The sequence below is a fragment of the Pagrus major genome, chromosome 8, assembly GCF_040436345.1.
Source record: "Pagrus major chromosome 8, Pma_NU_1.0".
NCBI lineage: Eukaryota > Metazoa > Chordata > Actinopteri > Spariformes > Sparidae > Pagrus > Pagrus major.
The window spans coordinates 7,116,003-7,137,093 of NC_133222.1; the positions used below are offsets into that span (position 1 = coordinate 7,116,003).

The window sequence follows — 21,091 nt, forward strand, 5'->3', positions numbered from 1 at the left end:
GACTAGTAGAAACGTGTGGGTAGAGGGAAACAAGTTATTTAGAGACGAAGACATGTCCTGAGGAACAAGTCCATGCCTAAAGAAATCAATTTAAAACGATGTAGAACTCATAGTGAACTGTAGGGTCAGAAAGTGTGAGTAGTGAAGATACTTCTGCCAGACTTCTTGACTTTAAGGATAGCGTGCACTCGACCTGGCTTGGAGGAAAGTCCAAGACAGTCCTCCATGCTGGTATTTGGTCTTCGAGTAGTTCTGTCAAAGCTTTGAGGTGTGTTCCAGCTGATTATCCTGCTGCATCTCCACAAAGATGCAAATCAGAGGGTGCAGCTTGGTATTTTCCCCTTGATCAGGGTGGAGTCGGTTCTGTGCAGGTGTCCCAACTCCAGAGGAGGCAGAACATCCCCAGACTTGAATTTTTCCCACCGTTGGTTTGAAACACTGTGGTATCATTCGCTCCCCTGTTCGTCTCCTTACATACGCCCTTCTGTTATCGCCAGAAAGCTTCATCAGGGACTTTTTTCATCATCCACTGTAAAATTCAATTTTTTTCTAAGTGGTTTAGAAACTACTACTTTTCCTCTGAGGCCAGCCCGAGACATCCTTCTTTTCTTTTTCATCTGTGTGCTGAAGTTGCTTTTCTAACCCTCAGTGAACCATGCTTGATGTATTGACCTTCTGATGATGTGGTCACACTTTGTATACAACTGAAACAGTTTCTGAAGTGTTTTGGAGGTCCATGCACTGACCCCTTAGTAACACTTAGTCTGCACGCGATTTGACTTGACATCTACTGCAGCAGAGAGTCATAGACTTACCCCTGTGCTCTCATTGAAGTCAATGGGGGAAATACCAAACAGATTCAACTTTTCACTCATATCGTTAAGCTTATATTATCACGTGTAATGGAAATGAATGCAAAGTAGACATATTTTCACTAGTGGTCTCGCCCAACCCTACTATATTTACATAGGCTACTTCATGCAGGGTCCTGGTTATTTTTCCAAATTACAAGCAATAAAATAAACTGCATCGGTGGTTCCTATTTTTAGATGGAGCCAAATAGAATTTAATTTAAATAATATTTGTAAATGATATAAATAAAGTTTGTGATCTTACGTTTATTTTTTTTAAATAATTTTATTTTGTTCTTTACTTATTTGGAAAGTTGGATGATAAATTGTCGGTATTGACAGACGACTGGTCAGTATGGTGTATTTATTGTTTTCCAAGGATAGCGAAGGCATGACCCGTCCAACTCTGCCTCCAGTGTTGCCCACTGTGTCCCTGTGTCCAAGGCCACTCATTTATTTAAGAAGATCTCGGCTATTTAATTGTTTTATATAGGTTATTTGGGCATTTTTTTAAAGTAACTAAAAAGTAGTGTAATAAGTAATATATTACTCTACGGAGACAGTGATACTGTAACGTGATATATTACTTTAAAATGTAATATATTGCATTTTGAAAGTAACTTGCCCAACACTGTCTGCCTCTGATTGGCTGGCCGTGACCCTCATGTCCAAACCCAACCAATCCAACCAGCGAAGGCAACGAGTACTGGCCAATCAGAGGCAGAGTAGGGCGGGTCATCATGACCTCAGCACGCTGTGGAAAAAATTATGTATGACGCAGTAAACTTCAGCGCGATGGAGATCTGCTAAAACAGTACTATGGGAGAGTTTATTTAGAGTTAAGATCCAGTTAAAAGTGGCAATAAGGTAAGTTTAATTAATTGTATGTGTTTTCGAGTGTTTTGAGTTTATTTTATATGTTTATGTTAAGCTAGCTAAGTTGGTGTTGCTGTTAGCCAAAGCTAACGCTAGCTGTAACTTTGGCGCTTAATTTTACTGTATGTTGGTAAGACACTAAAAACAAAAACTGCTACACTGACAGTGAAATTAAGATAAAATATTTCTTTTTTTTTTTTCGATTTTAGTGTTGTTCCTGATTGCTGAGCATTACCTGTTGGTCTTTTCTTCTCTGTCAAAAGTCTGTTCTTCTTCCACCGTGGGTTGTTTATGTTGTTTTGCTTAAATGAGACTAAATTAAATCTGGACCATTTTTTTGTTTCTTTGTGTTATCATGTGCATCAGATTTTGCACAGCAGACATTTTGACTTGTCATAGCAGGAAAATCACAGGTGCAACTAATAACATTGATGATTGCTCTGGCAAGCATTACAAAGCAGAGTAGGCATTAATGAGGTTATTAGTCACACCTGTGTTCAACTTGTCAAATTTTCTGCTTTCACATTTCACATTTCACATTGTTACCCTCAGGTCTAAAACAGCAGGACAAGTAATAGAAAGCATGGATTGAGATTGAGGTATATGCAGTGTCCAGATGTGTGTTCAGCTGTTAAAATGCTCCTATGTTTGTCCAGATAGACTTTAATGGGCTGAGAGGTTTGTGTCTATGATGCTCAGTAGCTTTGGCAGAATTTGGCGGAGGAAGCATATGAAAATATATTCCTCTTTTATAACTTGTGTGTGTGTGTGTGTGTTCCAGAGGTGCTGCTGTATATATACCTACTCCCGCCCTGCAGTTTTGTACTCCTCCATAGCCTGTGTGACCTCTTGTGGGAGTGTGGGCAAGCTATCGATCACCAAGTCTCTCTCCGAGTTTTGCTGTCCGTGATAACCACTTGGGTACAGCACCACTTCACCTTAGCCCTCCCCAGACGCCCCTGACCATCAGCTCAGATCTCAGATCTCAGCCTTTAACTGACATAGACGCTGTTTATTCATTGTGTGTGTGTGTGTGTGTGTCTTAGTGACTTGGATTCGATCAGGTGTTTGCTTGCAGTGCATGTCAAGTGTATCTTTGCCTAAGTAAGGTGAAAGGACGGAGTGTTGTGAATGTGTGTGTGTGTCAATCGAGAAATGCAGGGATAGTGAGCAAAAAATTGAGCCAACTTCAACATGACGTTACACCACATTTCACATTTCATCTTACTTTTTCTCGTGTTCTTCTAATAATGAGGTTTTATGTTCATGTATGTATGAACATGATTACTTGCGATTGCGTGTGCACGTACAGTAAGAGTTTGCATGCCAGTGCGCATTCCTGAAGCGTGGCTGCAGGGTTGTTTGCACTTAAGAGTTGAGCAGTTAAACTTTGTGAGAAAACTCAGGGAATCAATGTGGCACGACTGCATCCCTCCTCTCTCGCCTCCTGGGAAGTGGGCATGTCAGGCCTAATTATGCCTTCCCAAATCAAACAAAATGGCTCCTGTTGGTTTCTACATCTATGTGTTCCTCTCCTCAGCCTCATGTTGGTGTACATACAAACAATGCGGGGCAATCAGCCTTGCCTTGTTAGAAACGCGTAGTGCTAGGAAAATGTGCTTTGAGCATAAATCAAACTATTTTTCCAATATTAGCTTTTCAGTTTTTTTAAAAGACATTTCCTGTTTTCTGTAGGCCGGTGTTGAGCAGGTTTATTCCCATTACATTGAGGCTTTAGACTGTAAAAGATTTGTTGATTAAGCAAGTAGTCAATCATTAAAAGTTATTTGACAATGTTTTTAATAATCAGATTATACTAAAATACTAAACACTCATCTATTTTTAGCTTCTCAAATTATGAGCATTTGCTGCTTTTTCTGTCGAGTTTTGGTCAGACAAAACAAGACATCTGTAGACGTCGCCTTGGACTCTGGGAACTTGTAATTGGCATTTTCACTATTCTGGCATTATTTTAAACTGCATGATTATTAATTAATTGAGAAAATAATAGTTGGATGAATTAGAGTGAACATAATTGTCAGTTGCAGCTCCAAAAGCTTCAACTTCATTAATATCTTGAGGGAAATTTTCCTTGCTGCCAGAAGAGAAATCCACGGTCAAAATATAGAGAGCTGTAGAAAATACAAACAAGCAATAATAATTGTACAATGTGAGAAAAAACCCAGGCCAAATAAAAACCAAAGAAAAAAAAGAAAAAGAAAAGAAATAATAACGTCAGTATGACCGTTAAAATAGAAATAAATGTATGGCAGGTGAGGCTCTGGTGAACCCTGAGTTTCTGTTTTGGTTAATGAATACCTACTTTCTCTTCTTCTGAGCGTGTGGTTTGCATGCTGGATAGCTCAGCCTCAGGCTAGATGCTGTTTGGATGAAGACAGCTCTTCAAGATAACTGACAGGTGTTGGCGTGTGATCTTGACCTGCTGAGGGCAGTGAGGGCAGGATTAACAATTTATTTTTCTACCTCGGGCAAAGTTGTATCAGGCCTGCTATATTTCAGCTTTCTTGCGCTGTAGTTCATCCATGTAAATGTCTTCACAGAGATGAGAAAAAATGAGGAAGATCTTTGATTCTCACTTCATTCATTTGTTTTTTATTTTAGGATTGAGGTTAGATATTTAAGATTTGTGAAAGAAGAATATCTTAAGTTTGTATTTTATGTGTATATGTTGATTAAGCTAAAATATCAATTATATTTGAAGTTGAGACAACTAGCTAATCAGTCTTGCCAAATTATTGTCCTCGATTTACGTCTAAGTGTGCTCCAGCTTTAAAGCATATTTTTATAGTGCACTTTTGATGTCATTTTTTATACAAAAATATTTAGCTGAAACTTCAGCCCTGCTGCTAGTTTTCAAATTTCAAAACTAATCCTTATTAACATATAGTTATTGTTAGGGATGGGTTTTTTTTGGATTTGCTGTGTTCTCATTTGAAATGGCAGAGTTGCTTTTGTGAGGCTTTATATTAGTATCTGCCTTTCTGCTGCACATTGCTTTGTAAGATGAAAATGTCTTACAACAGCAAGCAAAAAATCTGCTGATTTGGGGGCAATTTTTACAGTATAGGGGCTAAAATTCATGTCATGTAAACTGCAACGTCCGTCATTCGAATCCAGTCTTGGTTTCATGTCACCACTTTGTCTGTTGACTCTACAGTATACTGTCACTTGTATAAATGGCATTTTAACTTACAAATGTAAATACAATGAGTTCACAACTTTCTTATATGATTAGTATTAGTATCAGATGTTCCTCTCTTGTATAGTTATAGTGCAGTGAGTAATTCAGCAGCTGTGCAAACAAATCTGCTTCTTCTGTGTTCCTAAGCAACAAGGGCTTTAGATCATATCATCTATGCCACCGACCCTCCATACATCTCTGTCTGTAAAACTGACTTCTTGACGATTCCCAGACTGTCTTTGGTAAAAATGGAAAGCTTTACCCGGTTAAACATACTCACCGTCTACAGTTCGAACCATTTATTGGCCCAATGGTTTATATTTTAAAGACTCTGCTCCTCCATGTTTCGATCCAAGCAGCATCTAAACACTCAACGGGAGAACAGTTTACTCACCCAGCAGTTACTGAGTAGACACATACGAAGAGATATTGAACATATAAATTCAACAGACAAGCCCATAGAGACCCACTGTACCGTCGCAGTGTGTTGATTAATAAGGTGGAGGCTGCTGTGGTGCGGGCGGTGCCAGCAGCTCTACAAGTAACAGCAGTTTGTGTTTAGCAGCTGCTGCAGGGAGGAATGTGGAGCTGACAAGAGCTCGAAGTTTATGAGCTAATACTGATCCAATGAGTAAAGAATTCTCATATTGATATTGATTGACATTTTTCAGTCATTATCACCCAAATCTTATGACAAAGTTATGTCATGGAGGTAGGATATTTTACAGTGCACTGAAACTGTAAAGTTCACTGTGACTTTAATAGTTATAAATTACCCCGAGCATCTTTTTCTGCATTATAATCTCTAAAAAAAAGTTTTCATATCGGCTCATATCGGCCAACATATATGACAAATATGGATGGGAAGATACATTTTTTATTGCGGATAAAAAATCAGGATAATTGTGAGTATCGTGAATACCTCCAGTTTGCACTCTTATCTCAGTGACCACCGTCCGGCTCTGTTTGCTCAGTAGCAATAGGATAAGTAAATTGTTTCTTCTAGTTCCAGATTCCAGTTTTAAGAATATTTTGATGATTGTTAGCAGATAATACTGGTCAACCAGTATATAAGTCAGGCTCTAGAGCTGACCTTTAGGAAGGGCCACCTTGTCGAAGTCTGAGTGTGTTTTTCTTTTTTTTTCCTTTTTGGATCAGTTGATGGACAGGAGACTATGTGACCTGCATGGACTGATGTAATGCTTCACAGTGCAGAAGCTCCACTGATTACTGTCTGCCTTGATGAGTTTGTGATTGATCGTAGCTGTCATCTTTTTCCCCTTGACGTGCTACAGTTTTTGGAAATCTATAAAATCCTCTTCCCCAGAATTTTCCCAGCTTTTGTTGAAGCAGCCGACCACAAAAACAGATTGACTGTGATGTTTGCAGCGTCACGTCACGTATCACTCTGAGGTTGCTATATTTGCTTATTCGAAGAGTAATAAAGCTTCTTTAAATACACCCTGTTCATCCACACTCAGCTCTGCCTTGAGCGGAGTAGTCATATCATGAGCGTGTGGTTCTGTGTTGGTGTTTGTTTATTCTTTATATTCAGACCAAACCATGCCCAAGACGGCGCTCAAGGCATCTTCGCTGGCATCTGCAGCTGTGAGCTCATCAGCCCTCCATGTGCCTATGAGTGTGTGTAACCTCAGTGTGGCATATGCTGCCGCCGCCGCGTTTCACAGTATTTCACTCTAGTCAGTGACGTTTACACAAGGTCAAACAGGGAGAGCATCTGGTGGGCGAGATGCAGAGTATTTGAGGAATGTCAGGGAGCATCTGGATGACACACGAATGCACGCTAACGCACACTAACATTTAAACTCAGAAATACAGACACACATCTACAAATGCTTTCACACACATAACCAATTATTTCCTACACTGATGGAATGTCTCCTTCGGTCTCTGAATCTCTCGCACACACACACACACACACACAAACACACACACTCACACACACACACACACACACACACACAAACATTCATCATAAAAATGTACACACACTCCAGTGCAGTAACAGCAGCAGAAGATAGAGGCTGCTGCAGGACTGTGGAAGGTCTCTAGCCAATCCGCTGGCTGGTGGTTTGGAGCCTGGCTTCCCACTGGCACATCGCCTTCTCCTCTCTTTTCTCCCGACGGTCGTCGTCTTTCTCCATTTCTCAGCGTCTCTCTGCATCTCCCTTCCCCCTCATCCTCGTCTTCTTCGCTGGGATTAAAATTGGCTGCAGCCAGGTGCTCTGTGTGTGTGTGTGCGTGTGTGTGTTCTGGAGCAGCGGTGGAGAAGCCGAGGCAGGGGGGGAGGACAGTGAGGTTTCACCGAGACGGCAGAAGATGTGCGGTGGTTGGTTACAAGGCTAGAGGACGCCTGGGAGGACAGGCTGTCTGTGGATATATACCTGTGGATAAAGGACTGCTTTTATCAACATCTGGGCGAGCTGCTTATGAGGTGCCTGCTCTGCCTTTCTCTTTATCCTGTCTATGTCTCCATCTCTCTCTGTTCACATATCTGTGTGTGTTGGTGTGCATGTATCAATATGTGTATGTCGGTGTCTGTGCACGTCAAAGACATGGCCTATGTCTGAATACATAGCTGTGAGATGTGATGTTTACCCATCTGAAACCTGTGATAGTCCTAATCATGTTAATCAAGATTTCATCCTGTCTTCCTTTGTTTTCTGGCTCTCTCCTCTCCTCTCCTCTCCTCTCCTCCTCTCTCCTCTCCTCTCCTCTCCTCTCTCCTGAAGCAATTCACAGCCTCGCTAAAATGGTGTCAGTTTACATAAGATGTTATTCCAAAAGGATTTATTATTGCAGAATCACAGAGTCATCAGTGTCAGAAACATACATACAGGTATCTGCACAGGTAGATGCCTGTGCAGTGTGAACCCATGTAAAGAATTTCCTCTCTGACGGTGCGCTGTATGTTCTCTGTGATGGGTGGGCGCTGCATTCATTGCAACCGGTAGGCCGAACGCTGTCAAGTGAATTTGGCAGGAGGTCGCTAGAGTATGCATGAGTGAGAAGACATGTTTTTCATCTGTAAATGCATGGCATGTAACCTCATCCCTCCTGCTGTCGGATGTGATAGTCTTGCATGTCGAATGTTGTGTAGAGAACAAGTTCTCCTCCTCTCATCCTCCTGGGCTTCTTTGGTTTGGGATGAAGGGAGGAGAAACTATTCATGGACATTATCACACAGTGTGTGTGCAGCACAGATATGTTTGGCCTGGTCTTAGTCAACCACCTTCACTCATGATTGTCATTCATTTAACTGTGTTTCAGTTCAGTGGCTTAATGAGAAGGAAGACCGTTTGTAAAGCAAATAATAAGCAGAGACAGAGGGTCAGAGATGAGGTGGTGTGAGCTTCTGTCCTCTGTAGGGCTTTGTCACCCAACCTGCTGACACCGCATATCTGGCCCCAAGGGGATCACTGGTTAACACAATTACCATGATCTGTGTGTGTGTGTTTATGTCAGTGTGTGTTGTAGCCTCTGCTGTTTTGCTTGGGTGTGAAATTCAGTGCAAGCTTTCAATCTGAATAAGCCATTTTCCCCATATTCCTTTTTCAATACCCTCGACCTGCAGTTCTGCCCCTTTACGTCTCCTTTAATCAACCTCATTCTTGCTCTTCTCTGTCTGACAGTTGTGACAAGCTCTGTATGTTTGCACCTAGAACAATATTTACATTTAGGATGATGGATATTTTTGTCACCATTCCATGAAACTGAAATATTCCAGATATCTTGTGCATTCAGCTTGACATATTCGGTATCTTGGGAAAACTTTGGGATATCCAAAAGAATTTAAAATCTCTGTGAGTTTGAGCAACGTTGGCTGCACAGCATGAGTGTGTAGTGACTGGCCTACTGGGCAGGCTGCTCATTCTTGGAGTGAAATCCTTTCAGTCGTTTCCAGTAGAGTGTCAATTACATCATGATTTATCGAGAGCCAATCTTTTAATATCTCAAAAGAAAAACAAGTAGGATTTTTTGAGTTTAGTCTGACAAAATGTCACTTGCCAGGTTTGTGTGTCATGCATGTTATCAAATGAAAGCGAGCTGTAATCTCTTTCTTCCCATGTTTTTTTTTTTAGGGGGGGGTGGTTGACAAGGATTTGCGGCACTACCTCAACCTGCGCTTCTCCAAGGGCTCAGTGGACCACGACCACCAGCAGATCATCAGAGACAACCTCTACCTCCGCACCGTTCCCTGTGAGTCCACCTCTCTCTCTCCTTCTGTCCTCTTTGACTCCTTCAATCTTTCGTTCTTTCTGTCTCACTGTGTCTCTTATAGTCTTTTTCTTTGTCTTTCTCTCTTTCACAGATAGATTCGTAGATTTTCCCCTTCCATCTCTTTCTCCAGCTCTATTTCCTTCTCTTTCTCTGTCTTAGTTTTCCCTCCTTGCCCCCGGGACGTTGCCCTCGTGTTTTTTCATCACACGCACTCTTTCTCTCCGTCTATCACCACCGTCTATTGCTCCTTCTTTTCCCTCAATCGTCCGGCTGCTGAGCTCTCAGCCTGAGGTTTCCACGGCAACCACCCTCTTGTCTCGAGGCTTGCGTTGCCTTGACGCCCTACCCCCTTCAGCACACGCTAGACATGCACAACACATACAGAGATATACAAAGATAATCACACATCACTCCCTTGGATGCATAAGGAAGATGTTTCTTTTTTTGTATGTGAGAAATTCTACTGGCTGGACGCACAAATCCTCACATAGACGCTTCGTGCCTTACATTGTGATATCTGCGCGTTTGCCTGTTGCCTGTTGGGGGACGATGTCATTGCTGCGATTGACATTGAGGGGAGCCATCCCCAGTAGCTCCGCCTGCTGTCAATACGCCGAGTAGCTCATGAATCAGCTTCTCTGGAGACTGAAGCCGCTCTCTGATGCAGACTACATGTTACTCCTTTCATGCTGCATGTGGATATGTGATGAGATGTATGTTGAAGGGCTTGTCTGACATGTTTCAGTATCCTCTGTTAATAACCTCAGTCATGCTTGTCTGGTCGTTTTGCAAATCGAGGTGGTTGGAGTTGAATGAAACCAAAAACGATTTGGAGATTCTGCTAGAGAACCATGAGAAAGCAAAGCTAGGATTTGACGTCACATGATAGTTGTTGGCTGGGCGCTTCTACTACACTAGATGTCCTCTGCCGGTGTGTTGAGCCGCTGACACAGAAGTGATTGTTTAATACGCTCCCACAGCTGCACAGTTCCTGAGCCTCTCTCTCCCTCTTTTTCCTCTCCTCAATCCCTCTCTCTCCTGTCGACTTCAACTCTTTGCTTTCACTCCGATCCCCCTGACTCTCCCTCCTTCTCTCCTCTCTTTGATTCCAGTTGGTCACCAACTCACTCCATCACATTTTCTCTCCCTTTCAATTTTACCTCCAGACGGCCCACTTATCCTTCTCCTTCTTCTTCCCTCTCCCTCTCCTTTTTTCTACCTTTCTCAGCCTGTTGGCTGTGTAATAGTGCAGTGAAGGCGGACTGACAGGGTGATAACTGAGGTGATGGCGACTGGCTGAGGTTCAACACTGCAGGTCCTTGCACGCTTCAGCCCTGTTGAGGCTGAAGGTTGACAATGGCTTCTTTTTGTAGTACGAAGTACAGTTTTGTCACAATGTTTCAATTATAGTCGCCTTCCAGCCCTTAACTAGAATGGAAAGACAGTTATTCTGTGTTATGATGTGTGAGCGGTAATGCCATCCCCATAATTAACTGCCTTTCACTTAACAAAGCTGATAGTGTAATGAAGATTATAGAAATTCCAACTCATAGACCTCCTGCACAGCAGCTTTGAATTATATGAATATTTGACATTTAAATAGATGTGATATTACAGTGATTCCCCAAATTCATCGTAATCTCACCAACCTGATTTAATTTGCTTTAATTTGTCAGCAGGTCATCTCCCACTGCATGTGAGGATTTTTCATATACGTTTGCTGAATGACTTCCTGAAACACACAGGAGCAGGCTCCACCGTCAGAGTGAGACAGCATCAGACAGCTAAAAAAGCAGGGATGATGGTACTGGGTGCTGCGCCGCTTGTGCCCGGCAGGCTATTTGTTGTTGTGGTTTGGAGCGTTATAAAATCAGTGTTTTTTCTCCTGTGTCTGCAGCGCTCTGACCATGCTGTCAGTGCGAGTCTGTCAGCTTGACAAGCAGACGCCACTCTGCATTACAACATGCTGTCACACTGAAGGACGTGGGAGGAGGTGTGTCTGTGTGTGTGTGTGTGTGTGTGTGTGTGTGTGTGTGTGTGTGTGTGTGTGCGTGTGTGTGTGTGTGTGTGTGTGTGTGTGTGTGTTCGTTCGTTCATACGGCTAGAAGGCTCACATGTTGACATCAACTCCTGCATCCTGTTACATCACTTGGCTCAAGGATCAGCCCTTCTCCAAAAAATAATGAATTGAATGTGATAATTCACCATCTGATATTACTAACTTTATTCACATATATTGTAGCCTTCAGGCTGCCTGCTGTGTGTGTCGAGGTGTTTGTCTCATTTTGACATGTATTCATACTTCAACAAGCGCACATCCCAAACACTAGCAGGACTGCCAGTTTAAAGACATGCACAATCTGATATCGGCAAGTTGGTGTTGCTGCTACAACATTATAATTAATGTTGCTCCAGGACCATCATTTCAGCTGACCAAGCGCGTTCTGTAATGCCATAGCTTTGCGACTCAAAAAAGAGACGGGTGCACACGGGAGAAGTTGTTCTAATAACGTGGTTAATGTTGCAGAAGCATCAATTTTAATCCAAACCATTATCTTTCCCTAAACCTAACCAAAAAAACCAAACCTAAAAGTCCTTTTAGAAAATTCTTGCCACTCTGAAGCCATCTTGACAACACCCCTGGGCAGTTATTTTGGGCTAACAAGACCAGGGCCCTATCTAAATAATTGGAAAGAGAGAATCATAACATTCACTCTCAATGGTCACTGCGACATAAAAACTGCGTGTATAGAAACACCAGCCAAATCAGTGACTTTGCACCAAAATATTCTTGAAAACGCTTTCTTCCACAGGTTATTCTTCTACTATGCATTTGCTGTGACCTGATGCCGTCAGCTCATCCCACCAGAGTGCTTGAACAGTTGCGAGTTTAATGTCTAGTTTTTGGATAACCTTTCTTGGTAATCCTGTGTATTCACATTATACAGTAGGTTTCCTGCATCAGCTTTATAAAGCCCATTGGCTTTTGGGGTGAAGAAGCGGGATATGTGTGAGACGAGCAGCATCTCTGGTGTTACAGACTTTTCTATTCAAAGCGCTTTAAGTTATTTGTCTCCTCTCTTATAACAGTTATAACGTTATAGTTGACGTCAACTAAGTCTAAAATTAGTAAGTCAAATTTTACAATAAGACAAGAAAATATGCTCACTATCTATAGAGCCCTCTATTAAGTTACTGCTGATGCAAACAGAACATTTCCTGGTGCCTCAGCTTCATATTAAAAGCATTTAATTGGCGAAAGATGAGTAGCCTTTCATTTTGAAGTGGGGTAGTCACAGGAAATGTGCTCAGTGAGGTTAGCACTTACTGCTATCGTTCTTCAGAAATGCATCTACCAAACCAAACAACGGCCATTTTTGACATTGGGTCAGTTGGAAGCAGCTGTTAAATAAAGAGCTGCGAGGGACATGCTGCACATCTCCAACTTCTCAGGGAGGTAACCAACTCCTTTCCATGCTTGCTTCCGTGCTTTTGCTTTTCGCTTTGACAACAAATCCTCCACCATCTTCTTGGCAGGCAACTGTCTTTACTGTTGTCACGTGATAAGTGAAATGTGACGCCTGCTAGTCTGCGCTGCGACTCTGCTGCTGGCGCTACAGAGCAGATTGTAATTACAATGTCCATCGCAGATTAAGTTTGATTAAAAAAAGCCAAATGATGGTGGGGGCAGTGACCAAGTAATGTAATCAGTGTATGCTGTGTGACTGTGTAACACTGACTACCACGACAAGCCTAACTGAAACATTTGGTAAGATTGTCACTGTGTGTAAGTCTACCTTCTCAAGCCTCTGAGATGAGACATTTGCTGGCACCATTTCACTTCATTCACAGGGATCACTTGATCACATTAGTCTGCGCTTCTGCCGGAGCACCTGCTGTTGAGGAATTCAGAGTTTTTAGTCTTTGATATGAGCGGAGCTGAGAGTTTGAAATGGGTCTAGAGAAGTGAGAAGACCTGGAAAATATACAGGGAGAAGCAAAGAGGTGGGGTTACAGTAAACAGTGAGAGGGAGGGAACATGACGGATGTTGACATGAGCACAGAGGCTCTGCGAGAACATGGAAGAAGGGGTGAGGACAGAAGGAGAGGTGGATAAGAGGACGAGATCAGCAGGGGAGAGATGAGGAGGGAAGAAGAGATTGGAGGCGAGAGTCGATTTGAGGGGATAGGAAGAGGATGGAGGGATGAAGAGGGCAGAGACGTAGGAAGCAGAAGGGCGAACGTGCACTGAATGGAGGTAGAGGGAGATATGAGGGCGACTCGTAAGTTATTCCCCAGAGAACCATCTTCTCCCCCCCACTCTACTCAGAGGCATCAGTAAAAGGCTCTATAAATAGATTCAACAGTGAGCCGCACGTTTCTCTACTCAGATAGCCTATAAATACATGTAGCTTCTGTCACTTCACATCCGCTGCTCTGGACGCATGCTGCCCCACAGCTTCACAGGGAATCCTCCTCCGGAGAGTGCAGAGGAGGAACGTATAAAGATGTTGACGAGGAACATGGCCAAGATGCTTAGGAGGGTGATATGGCTGGCTGATGATAATGGCAGTAATGAAGATGGTTATCGCGATAATGAGAGGAAATTTGTGGAAAATGACACCTTTTAACCCTGATGCATGCAGGAGTCTTCAATGCAGTCCTGTTAATGAAAAATTCATTCAGTTTATTAATGCAAATGCGAACAAGAATGTTCGTTTTCCTTTCTTAAAATGCTTCATACAGCTCTCTGCAGCAACATGCAGCTTGAGTACACAGCTCATTTAATGCCCAAGTAATGAAAAACCTAGCAGATCACTGTCAATATGTGAACATGTCCAGTTTTTTATTACCTACAATATCACAACTTATAGAAAAGTTGTATCAACAGGTGGACAAAGTGTATTTAGATACTTAAATACTAGGATACTTTAGAAGAAGTAAATTTTTTTCCCAGTGTAAGAGGCAGTGGTGGGCAAAGATTTAAGCCCATGATCGATTCAAAAGAAATCTACTCTTCAGGTCAATTGTAGAGACTGTGCAATTTAATGTCCTCTTACTTTTTCCAAACTTAAAATAACCTCAACACATTCTCATACCTTAAAGACTGACTCGATTTCCAGTGACTCCCAAGACTTCATACATCACCGCTCCCAATGCAGCGCAACTGTTGCAGTGTTTCAGGGTCAGGCATACCAGCCCTTCGTCATACTCTCGCTCCTTTGTTGGGTGTAGGCAACAAAACTACTTGGTTACATTTAGGAAAACATCCTGGTTTGCGTTAAATAACTACATTACTTATGTAACTCCAATTATAATACATAATGTAGGTACGTATGTACATAACCTAAGTTACGATATGCAAATGAAGTAACCTAACTACCATAGTTAAAATAAGTCCCCGTTGATTTCTCACTGGACACGGACAGCGCTCTTCAGGGTGAACCCTGTGAGGCCTTTTTCTTCTTTATACGGCTTCACCTGACTGCCTCCTTTGCTACCATAATAATTACTATGGTTACTAGACGTTGCAACCACAAAATAAACATAAATATGGGTAGCAATAAGCTGCCTTTACAGTCGTTGTTTTAATGAGGACAGCCTGGTACTTCACTTGGCCACAAGTTCTCACCACTATCACTTCATATGTCCTCGTGATCTACCTACTTATAGATGGTCATTAAAACGCCAATGAGCAGTTTCTCTTTGCACTTTTTTATTTATGCATTTTTTTTTTTAAACACAAACATTTTTCAAATTGTTTTGATGAAGTACACAATTAACGCTGACACTGGTGTTTGAGCTTTTGTTAAAAAATTGATTTTAAAAAATCCCTGATGGTTGTGCTATTGTGTGGAGAGTTTTGCAGGTGTAAATTGGGATTTGAAAAAAAAAATGCTTTCTAGTGGAAAAAAATGCATTATAAAGCATTTATTTTCCTTCTACAACGATGTAATATTCAGAATAAATTGCTTTCAGAAAATGAAAAAAAATTAAAGTACTCACTAAGCAGTCAGTTAATTTGAATGAAAGAAACAACTTTACAACCGGTCGATGTGTGTCTGCCAGGTGAAGCCTTGTATTGTGCTCTCTGATTTCCTCAGTCACACTTGTATGACCTTTTGGCTCAGACAACATGGTTGCCAATGTGCTTTTGAAGCATTGTTGTTCATTATGCTCTTGAAAATGTGCAATCAGGTACCAAAATCTACACCTCCTAACAAACATTCAGCCCATTTATCTGTGAAGACTTGATGAGCTAAGGAAGGTATCACTGCAGTGAGCTACCAAATTCTCCCACCTCCATCTGCGTTTTGAAATTTAACCAAGAATGTAGGTTCAGTTTTAAAAAAAAAAAAAATGTTTTTGTCGTTGAAACACATTCAGATTAGTTATCAATTGCACCAGATTGTATCGTGTTTATTGTTACTCATATGGATGAGTGGGCCGTATACCTTAATTTGGTACCGTGACTGATGGTGATGGGGGAGGAAGAGGAGTGATGACAGTTAATTGTGGATGTTTGTCAGGATAATAATAATGAAGTTGGATGATTTGATCTGAAAAAAAAAAAAAAAGGTTATTTTTGTGTGTGTTTCTGTAGCAGATTGATTGTGTATCTGTACACACACAAAGAAACGTATGCATGTAAATGTACATATGTGTCTTTTAAACTTGTTGCACTGATTATTCTTTTTGTATGCTGAGATTTAATAGGCTTAGCTGATAAATAATGAAAGTGTTACATGCCATTCTCTGTGGACTGTGTGTGTGCTTGTCTCTATATGAGAGAGAGGGAGAGAAATACATCATCCCCCAGGGACTCTCTCCTTAAAGGGGTGATTTGCCTGCTGGCTTGCTCTTGTTAAAGGGCTGGCTGACATGCTTTGATGTGGTTCTGTGCTCCCTGCAGTTTGATTGGCACGCTGGATTAATGTTGTTCCACAGATGAAAGAAACTGTGAGGGAATGATATGAATTTCATGAAATGAAAACAGCAAATATTGAACGTGATTAATGAATTGGTTATGTTTGCAAAGTGCTTTCGGTGTTAAGCCCTGGACAGGTGTCATCTCAACTCTTTTTCCTCTCCTTGGTGTGATCCTCTCACTCAGCGGCTAATCACAACATGAGTTTCTCCTGGAGCCTTTTTATATTTGTGTTGCTGTCTCTAGTTTTACCTCTCCTCCTCCTCCTCCTCCTCCTCTTCCTCCTCACTCTCCTCACCCCGTGTTTCTGTCTGTGCTACTTTGATGATGTGCAGCGATTAGCCAGTAGCTTGTTGGGCGGCTGATCCTGTGATGGTCAGTGAGCGCTGACACCTCAGAGAGCTTGATTGTTTACTCTGATCAATCTTTAACTCTCCACACCAAAACACACACACACACACAGCTGCACACACTGCATACCAAACACTACACACCAGCTCTGTGTGTGTGCATCATCATGACCCCCACTGTCGTCCTGTGTCAGTCAGCTCTGCAGACTAATAAAGGTGCTTTTCAGCCTATCAGGGCTGATTTCCATCACCACAGGACACACCTCAGTACAGGGGTAATTTCTCAATGTCACCCAGCCAGCAGCTCCACCAGACGCTGATCCACTGAACACAGTTGTCTTTACAGCCGCTAGTGGACCTGACCGACACTTTATGGAAGAAACTCTAGACTTGATGTAGCTTGTGCTTACCAGGTTTAATTTCCATCCTTGGAGGGCTTTTAGTTCTCTAAATGTCGTCCATATTTTAGTTTTTACTAAATTGTCTTAAAGATTTCATGTGAAAAAAGTGAAAAATTTCCATCACAGTTTTCCAGTTGACATCTTAGAACAGCTTGTTTTGTGTGACCAAATGTTAAAAAACTCCTGCCATACAGATAAAAGCATCAAACCCTCACAGTACAGAAGCTGGAGATGATTGTTTTAACTGTTTATTAATTTTCTGACAGAATTAGTAAAGACTAATTGACGGTTTTCAGTGTTTTGTGCAACAGACTCATTCAGCAGATTCATTCTGTGCTGGTAAACGTATTGAAGTTTAATACCCTGCCCTGTTCTCAAAATGCCTCAGGATTCATAGAACCTTCCAGGTAAAATAATAGATAAACGTATTGGAAAGGACAATTATTTGCTTTTTTGCCAAGAGTTACAAAAAACAACATTTGAAGACATCAATTTGCCATTTTAATGGGGTTATGTGCTGGAATATTTCTTGGAAGAGATGAGTCACTTCCTGGGGTCTCCGCTGGTTGCCTGACAACTTCTCCTAGTCAGAAAAAAGCTTGAAAATAACCCTTTTTACTTTGGTCATTGTATGGATTTAACAAACAAGACAGTTAGTCAGTTAAATTTTTTTTGGTTACCTTTAAGGCCCCTACACACCAGGCCTATGGACGGCTGTCAGGCATTGTCAGGGCAGTCACTGAGTGTCCAGGGCTGTAGTCAGTGTGGTGAGTCCCGCATCGTTGGCACTGGACAGGCCTTGTTGGAGGCTTTTTGGCCAATTCATCATGTAGAATCTGCAGCAGCTCGTCAGTGAGAGAAATCACTCTGATTGGCTGTTCAGGTAAACCAATCAGTGCAGAAAAGAGAAACGGAAAAAGAAAGAGAGAGCCCCATGAGTCTGACACTGTAGTATCCATGATTTTTGTCTTTATTTTTCTCCTCTGCCCCTTTGCCAGCGCCATTTGCAACTTTCTATTATATTCTCCATTAGGAGCAGCTATATTAGCGAGAGCGGTGTCAAAAAATGTTGCTTAATCACAGCAAAGTTTGGATATTGAGAGAGAGATATTTCTTTTCACGCAGGCACAGAACGTACAAGTTTGTTGGCCGACAGCTGTAGGCTTTGCGCTGTTTTCAAGTGCAGCTTTTTGGCCGAGATAAGGTGACATGAGACGACGCAGCAGTCAGGCTTTGTCGCGGCTAGTTCTTTGATGTCAGTTTGGTATGTAAGGGCCTTTACACTGGAGAGGTGCAGCCTGCAGCCCCCATCAGAGTCAAACCCGGCTGCTTAAACGCCACCTGAATAACTCTGAGAAAAGCAGGTGTGACTCTCAGTGGCCAAGCTGTGACAGTAATTGATTGATGAAGTGCAAGGAAGCGAGGAGCAAAGACCTGCAGCTCTGTAGAGCAAAAGGGTTCGAGCTGAGGACCCCTGAGACTGTAACTAGTAAAACGGCTGTGTGTGCAAAATGGCTGAGGAGTCATGTCTGACATAAGTATTATTTTTGTACAGCTAATGTAGATGTTGTGGCTTGTTACCATGGCAAAGCTGCATCGACATGTTGTTGTGGTAGCAGACTCTCATGTCGGTGTGTTGCCATGTTGCGCCGCTGTATTTGTAGCCTGGGCTTTGTAGTGTAAATAAGGGTGCCTGTGTGTGTGTGTGTGTGCCCAATCATACCTCTCCCATAGACCTGCTGTCACTCTTCCAACCGGGAAGAAGGGAAAAGGAGGAGGGGGGGGTGAACAGTGAGAGTGAATGAGACATGAGACCAAAGTGCGAGATGGAGCTTGAAGGAGAGACAAAAGAAGAGAGGAGGATAACGAGGTGAAGAGGGAGCGGATTAAAAAAGACAGAGAGGGAGTAATGGGGACAGAGAGCACCAACAGAGGAACAAATGGAGGGGAGAGCAATGAGGTAAATTGGAAACGAGAGAAAGAGAGAGGATAATGGAGGACAGCAATTTTTATAGATGGATGGATAGATGGGTGGATAGATAGATATGAGAATGAGACAGTTAATGAATAAGGAAGCAGCAGTGTGGGTAACGCATGAAACAAACACAGACAATCCTCACATTTCTCTCTGCTCTCTTGCTGCCATGGTGCTCTGCTTGCTTTTTACTGAAAAGGATTCTGGGTAAACAGGGTTCAGGTTTTTGAGGACAGCATATTCTGTCTCAGTGTTTTTGTTTGTATGGTTGCAGGATTGCGTCATTGAACCCATTGCTCCTGATGTATCCACCCTTGGGTAGTTTTACAATTAGAAAGAACACCTCTGAGGCTGGCTTCAGTTTGATTGAATGGGAAAATGTAATGTCATTTGCATTATTTTGTACACTTTTTCATAGATTTTAAGGAAGTATTTGTATCAATCAGTTTTGAGCAGAAAATTCAAAAGAAATTCCAGCTTCTTACACATTTTCTGTTTTCTGTGTGACAGTAAATTGAATGTCCTTGGGTTCCTGATATAACAAGACTTTTGAGGATGTTCATGTCCTCTTTGACACTAATCGACATTTTTCGTCATTTTCTGACATTTATTAAACTAAACAACTAATCGATTGATCAGGAAAATAATTGACAGATTGATCGGCAATGAAAATATTCATTAGTTGTTTCATAGAGTTTAGACAAATTGCAACATGTCGCAGTTCAGACGTGATGTGCAGCATTTTGGATTTAGGTTGGACGTACATTAAGTACAGTCAACAGGGTGTGATAGCAAATCTGCACGTTTGAATCCTCCTCATCCAGTCCACCGAGGGATTACTGTGAAAGAGCGTCGCTCCTCTTCACCTTTCAGAGAATATTTTTAGTTACCGTTGGATTTGACTTTACCTCTGTCTCTGTAACAAATTCCCTCTAACTCCCAAAGCAGCCTGATGGCTCTGATGGATGATACGCCGAAACCAAGAGGGGTTTGTGAGACAAACACAATCCATATATGTGCGCATTGAGACGCAGAGCTGGAGCTCAGATGGGACCGTGTGTATCTAGTTTTTGTCATCTGGGTTTGTTCCACCAATTAACATACAATTGTTCATCTATTACAGCTACAAATACAGGAATCATTTTTTCAACAATGAATCCCAAAACTCGAGAGGACCTAATGATCATTAATTATTAATTAGAAACACACGCTTGGTTCCCCGCACCCTTACCTCCTCGTTCCCACACATACTCATGCTGAGAACGTATCATTTGACCACCTTCCCCCACCCTTTATTATGATAATCAGTCCATCGATAGTCTATTTTTAGCTCTGAATTTCCCCCGCTCTGCTTCTCCCTCTTGGTGACTTCCTGTCTAATTATACAAACATGCGTTTGAATACACGTGCATGTTTTCAACTCACTCGAAGGCTGCTGTGGATGCACAGTGAGGTTAACAAATTGTGCTTTTCTCCTCTTACTGTCTTCTTCTAAGTGTCTGTCTCTTTCAGTTTTTCTCAGCTTGCCACTCTTCTGCCACTCTATTATTTAGCAAAGGTCTTTGTCCCCTTATCGTCTGACACCCTGCTGAGTTATTTCAGTATATCAGCTATTTTAGCTTTTTCCTCCAAATGGAATTTTCTTGTTATGTTTCTACGTAATCGCTTTCTCTTTTTTCTCCCTCACACACACTCCTACCAATGTGAAATTATTCTGTAGCGCTCAGTCGTCATGGTTCGAGGCAGAGAATGTATTCACACCTAAAGTGGCAGCTCCGAAGCTTTTCTGTGCTATTATAGAGTTAAGTCATTTAAGCCATAAATCTCTGTGGCGCTCATACTCCTGCTCGCAGCGTCACCTCTGAGAGGTTTGGCTACACTGGCTGATTGCAATGCAAAGACCATTTTTGGCTCGCAGCCAACTTTATCCTTTATTAGCAAGAGCACGACATCCAATCAATAGTCAACAGCAGCGGTGCTTTTGGCTCAGGAGAAGCGTCGCTGCCTCCTCGCAGTACAGTCTTCTGCAATTTTTTAAAATTTGAGCACCTGAGCAGCTTGTCTTGCTTTGTCCAGCTTATTTATTAAAGCTCTACTTAGGAGTTTGTGTGGCCGTGTACAAAAAATATCAACTAGAAAATCCACTGAACCGAACTGAAGACATGTCAGCCCTCATCCACAAGGCTCCATAAATTAGGGTTTCTATTTTTTTTTTTTAGCATTTTCTGGACTCTACCTGGGAGTTCTTGAGGATCAGAAAAAGGAA

At 42.0% G+C, this 21,091-nt stretch overlaps 1 protein-coding gene across 1 annotated transcript in view; it reads left to right on the top strand.

Moving 5' to 3' along the window:
- The window catches only part of LOC141001276 (membrane-associated guanylate kinase, WW and PDZ domain-containing protein 2-like), an 80,017-nt gene that overhangs the window by 14,327 nt on the left and 44,599 nt on the right, over positions 1-21,091 (top strand). Inside the window, exon 2 of the mRNA XM_073472297.1 lies at positions 9,031-9,150. Coding sequence (XP_073328398.1) covers positions 9,031-9,150 — 120 coding nt within the window. The remainder of the gene's footprint in view (positions 1-9,030; positions 9,151-21,091) is intronic.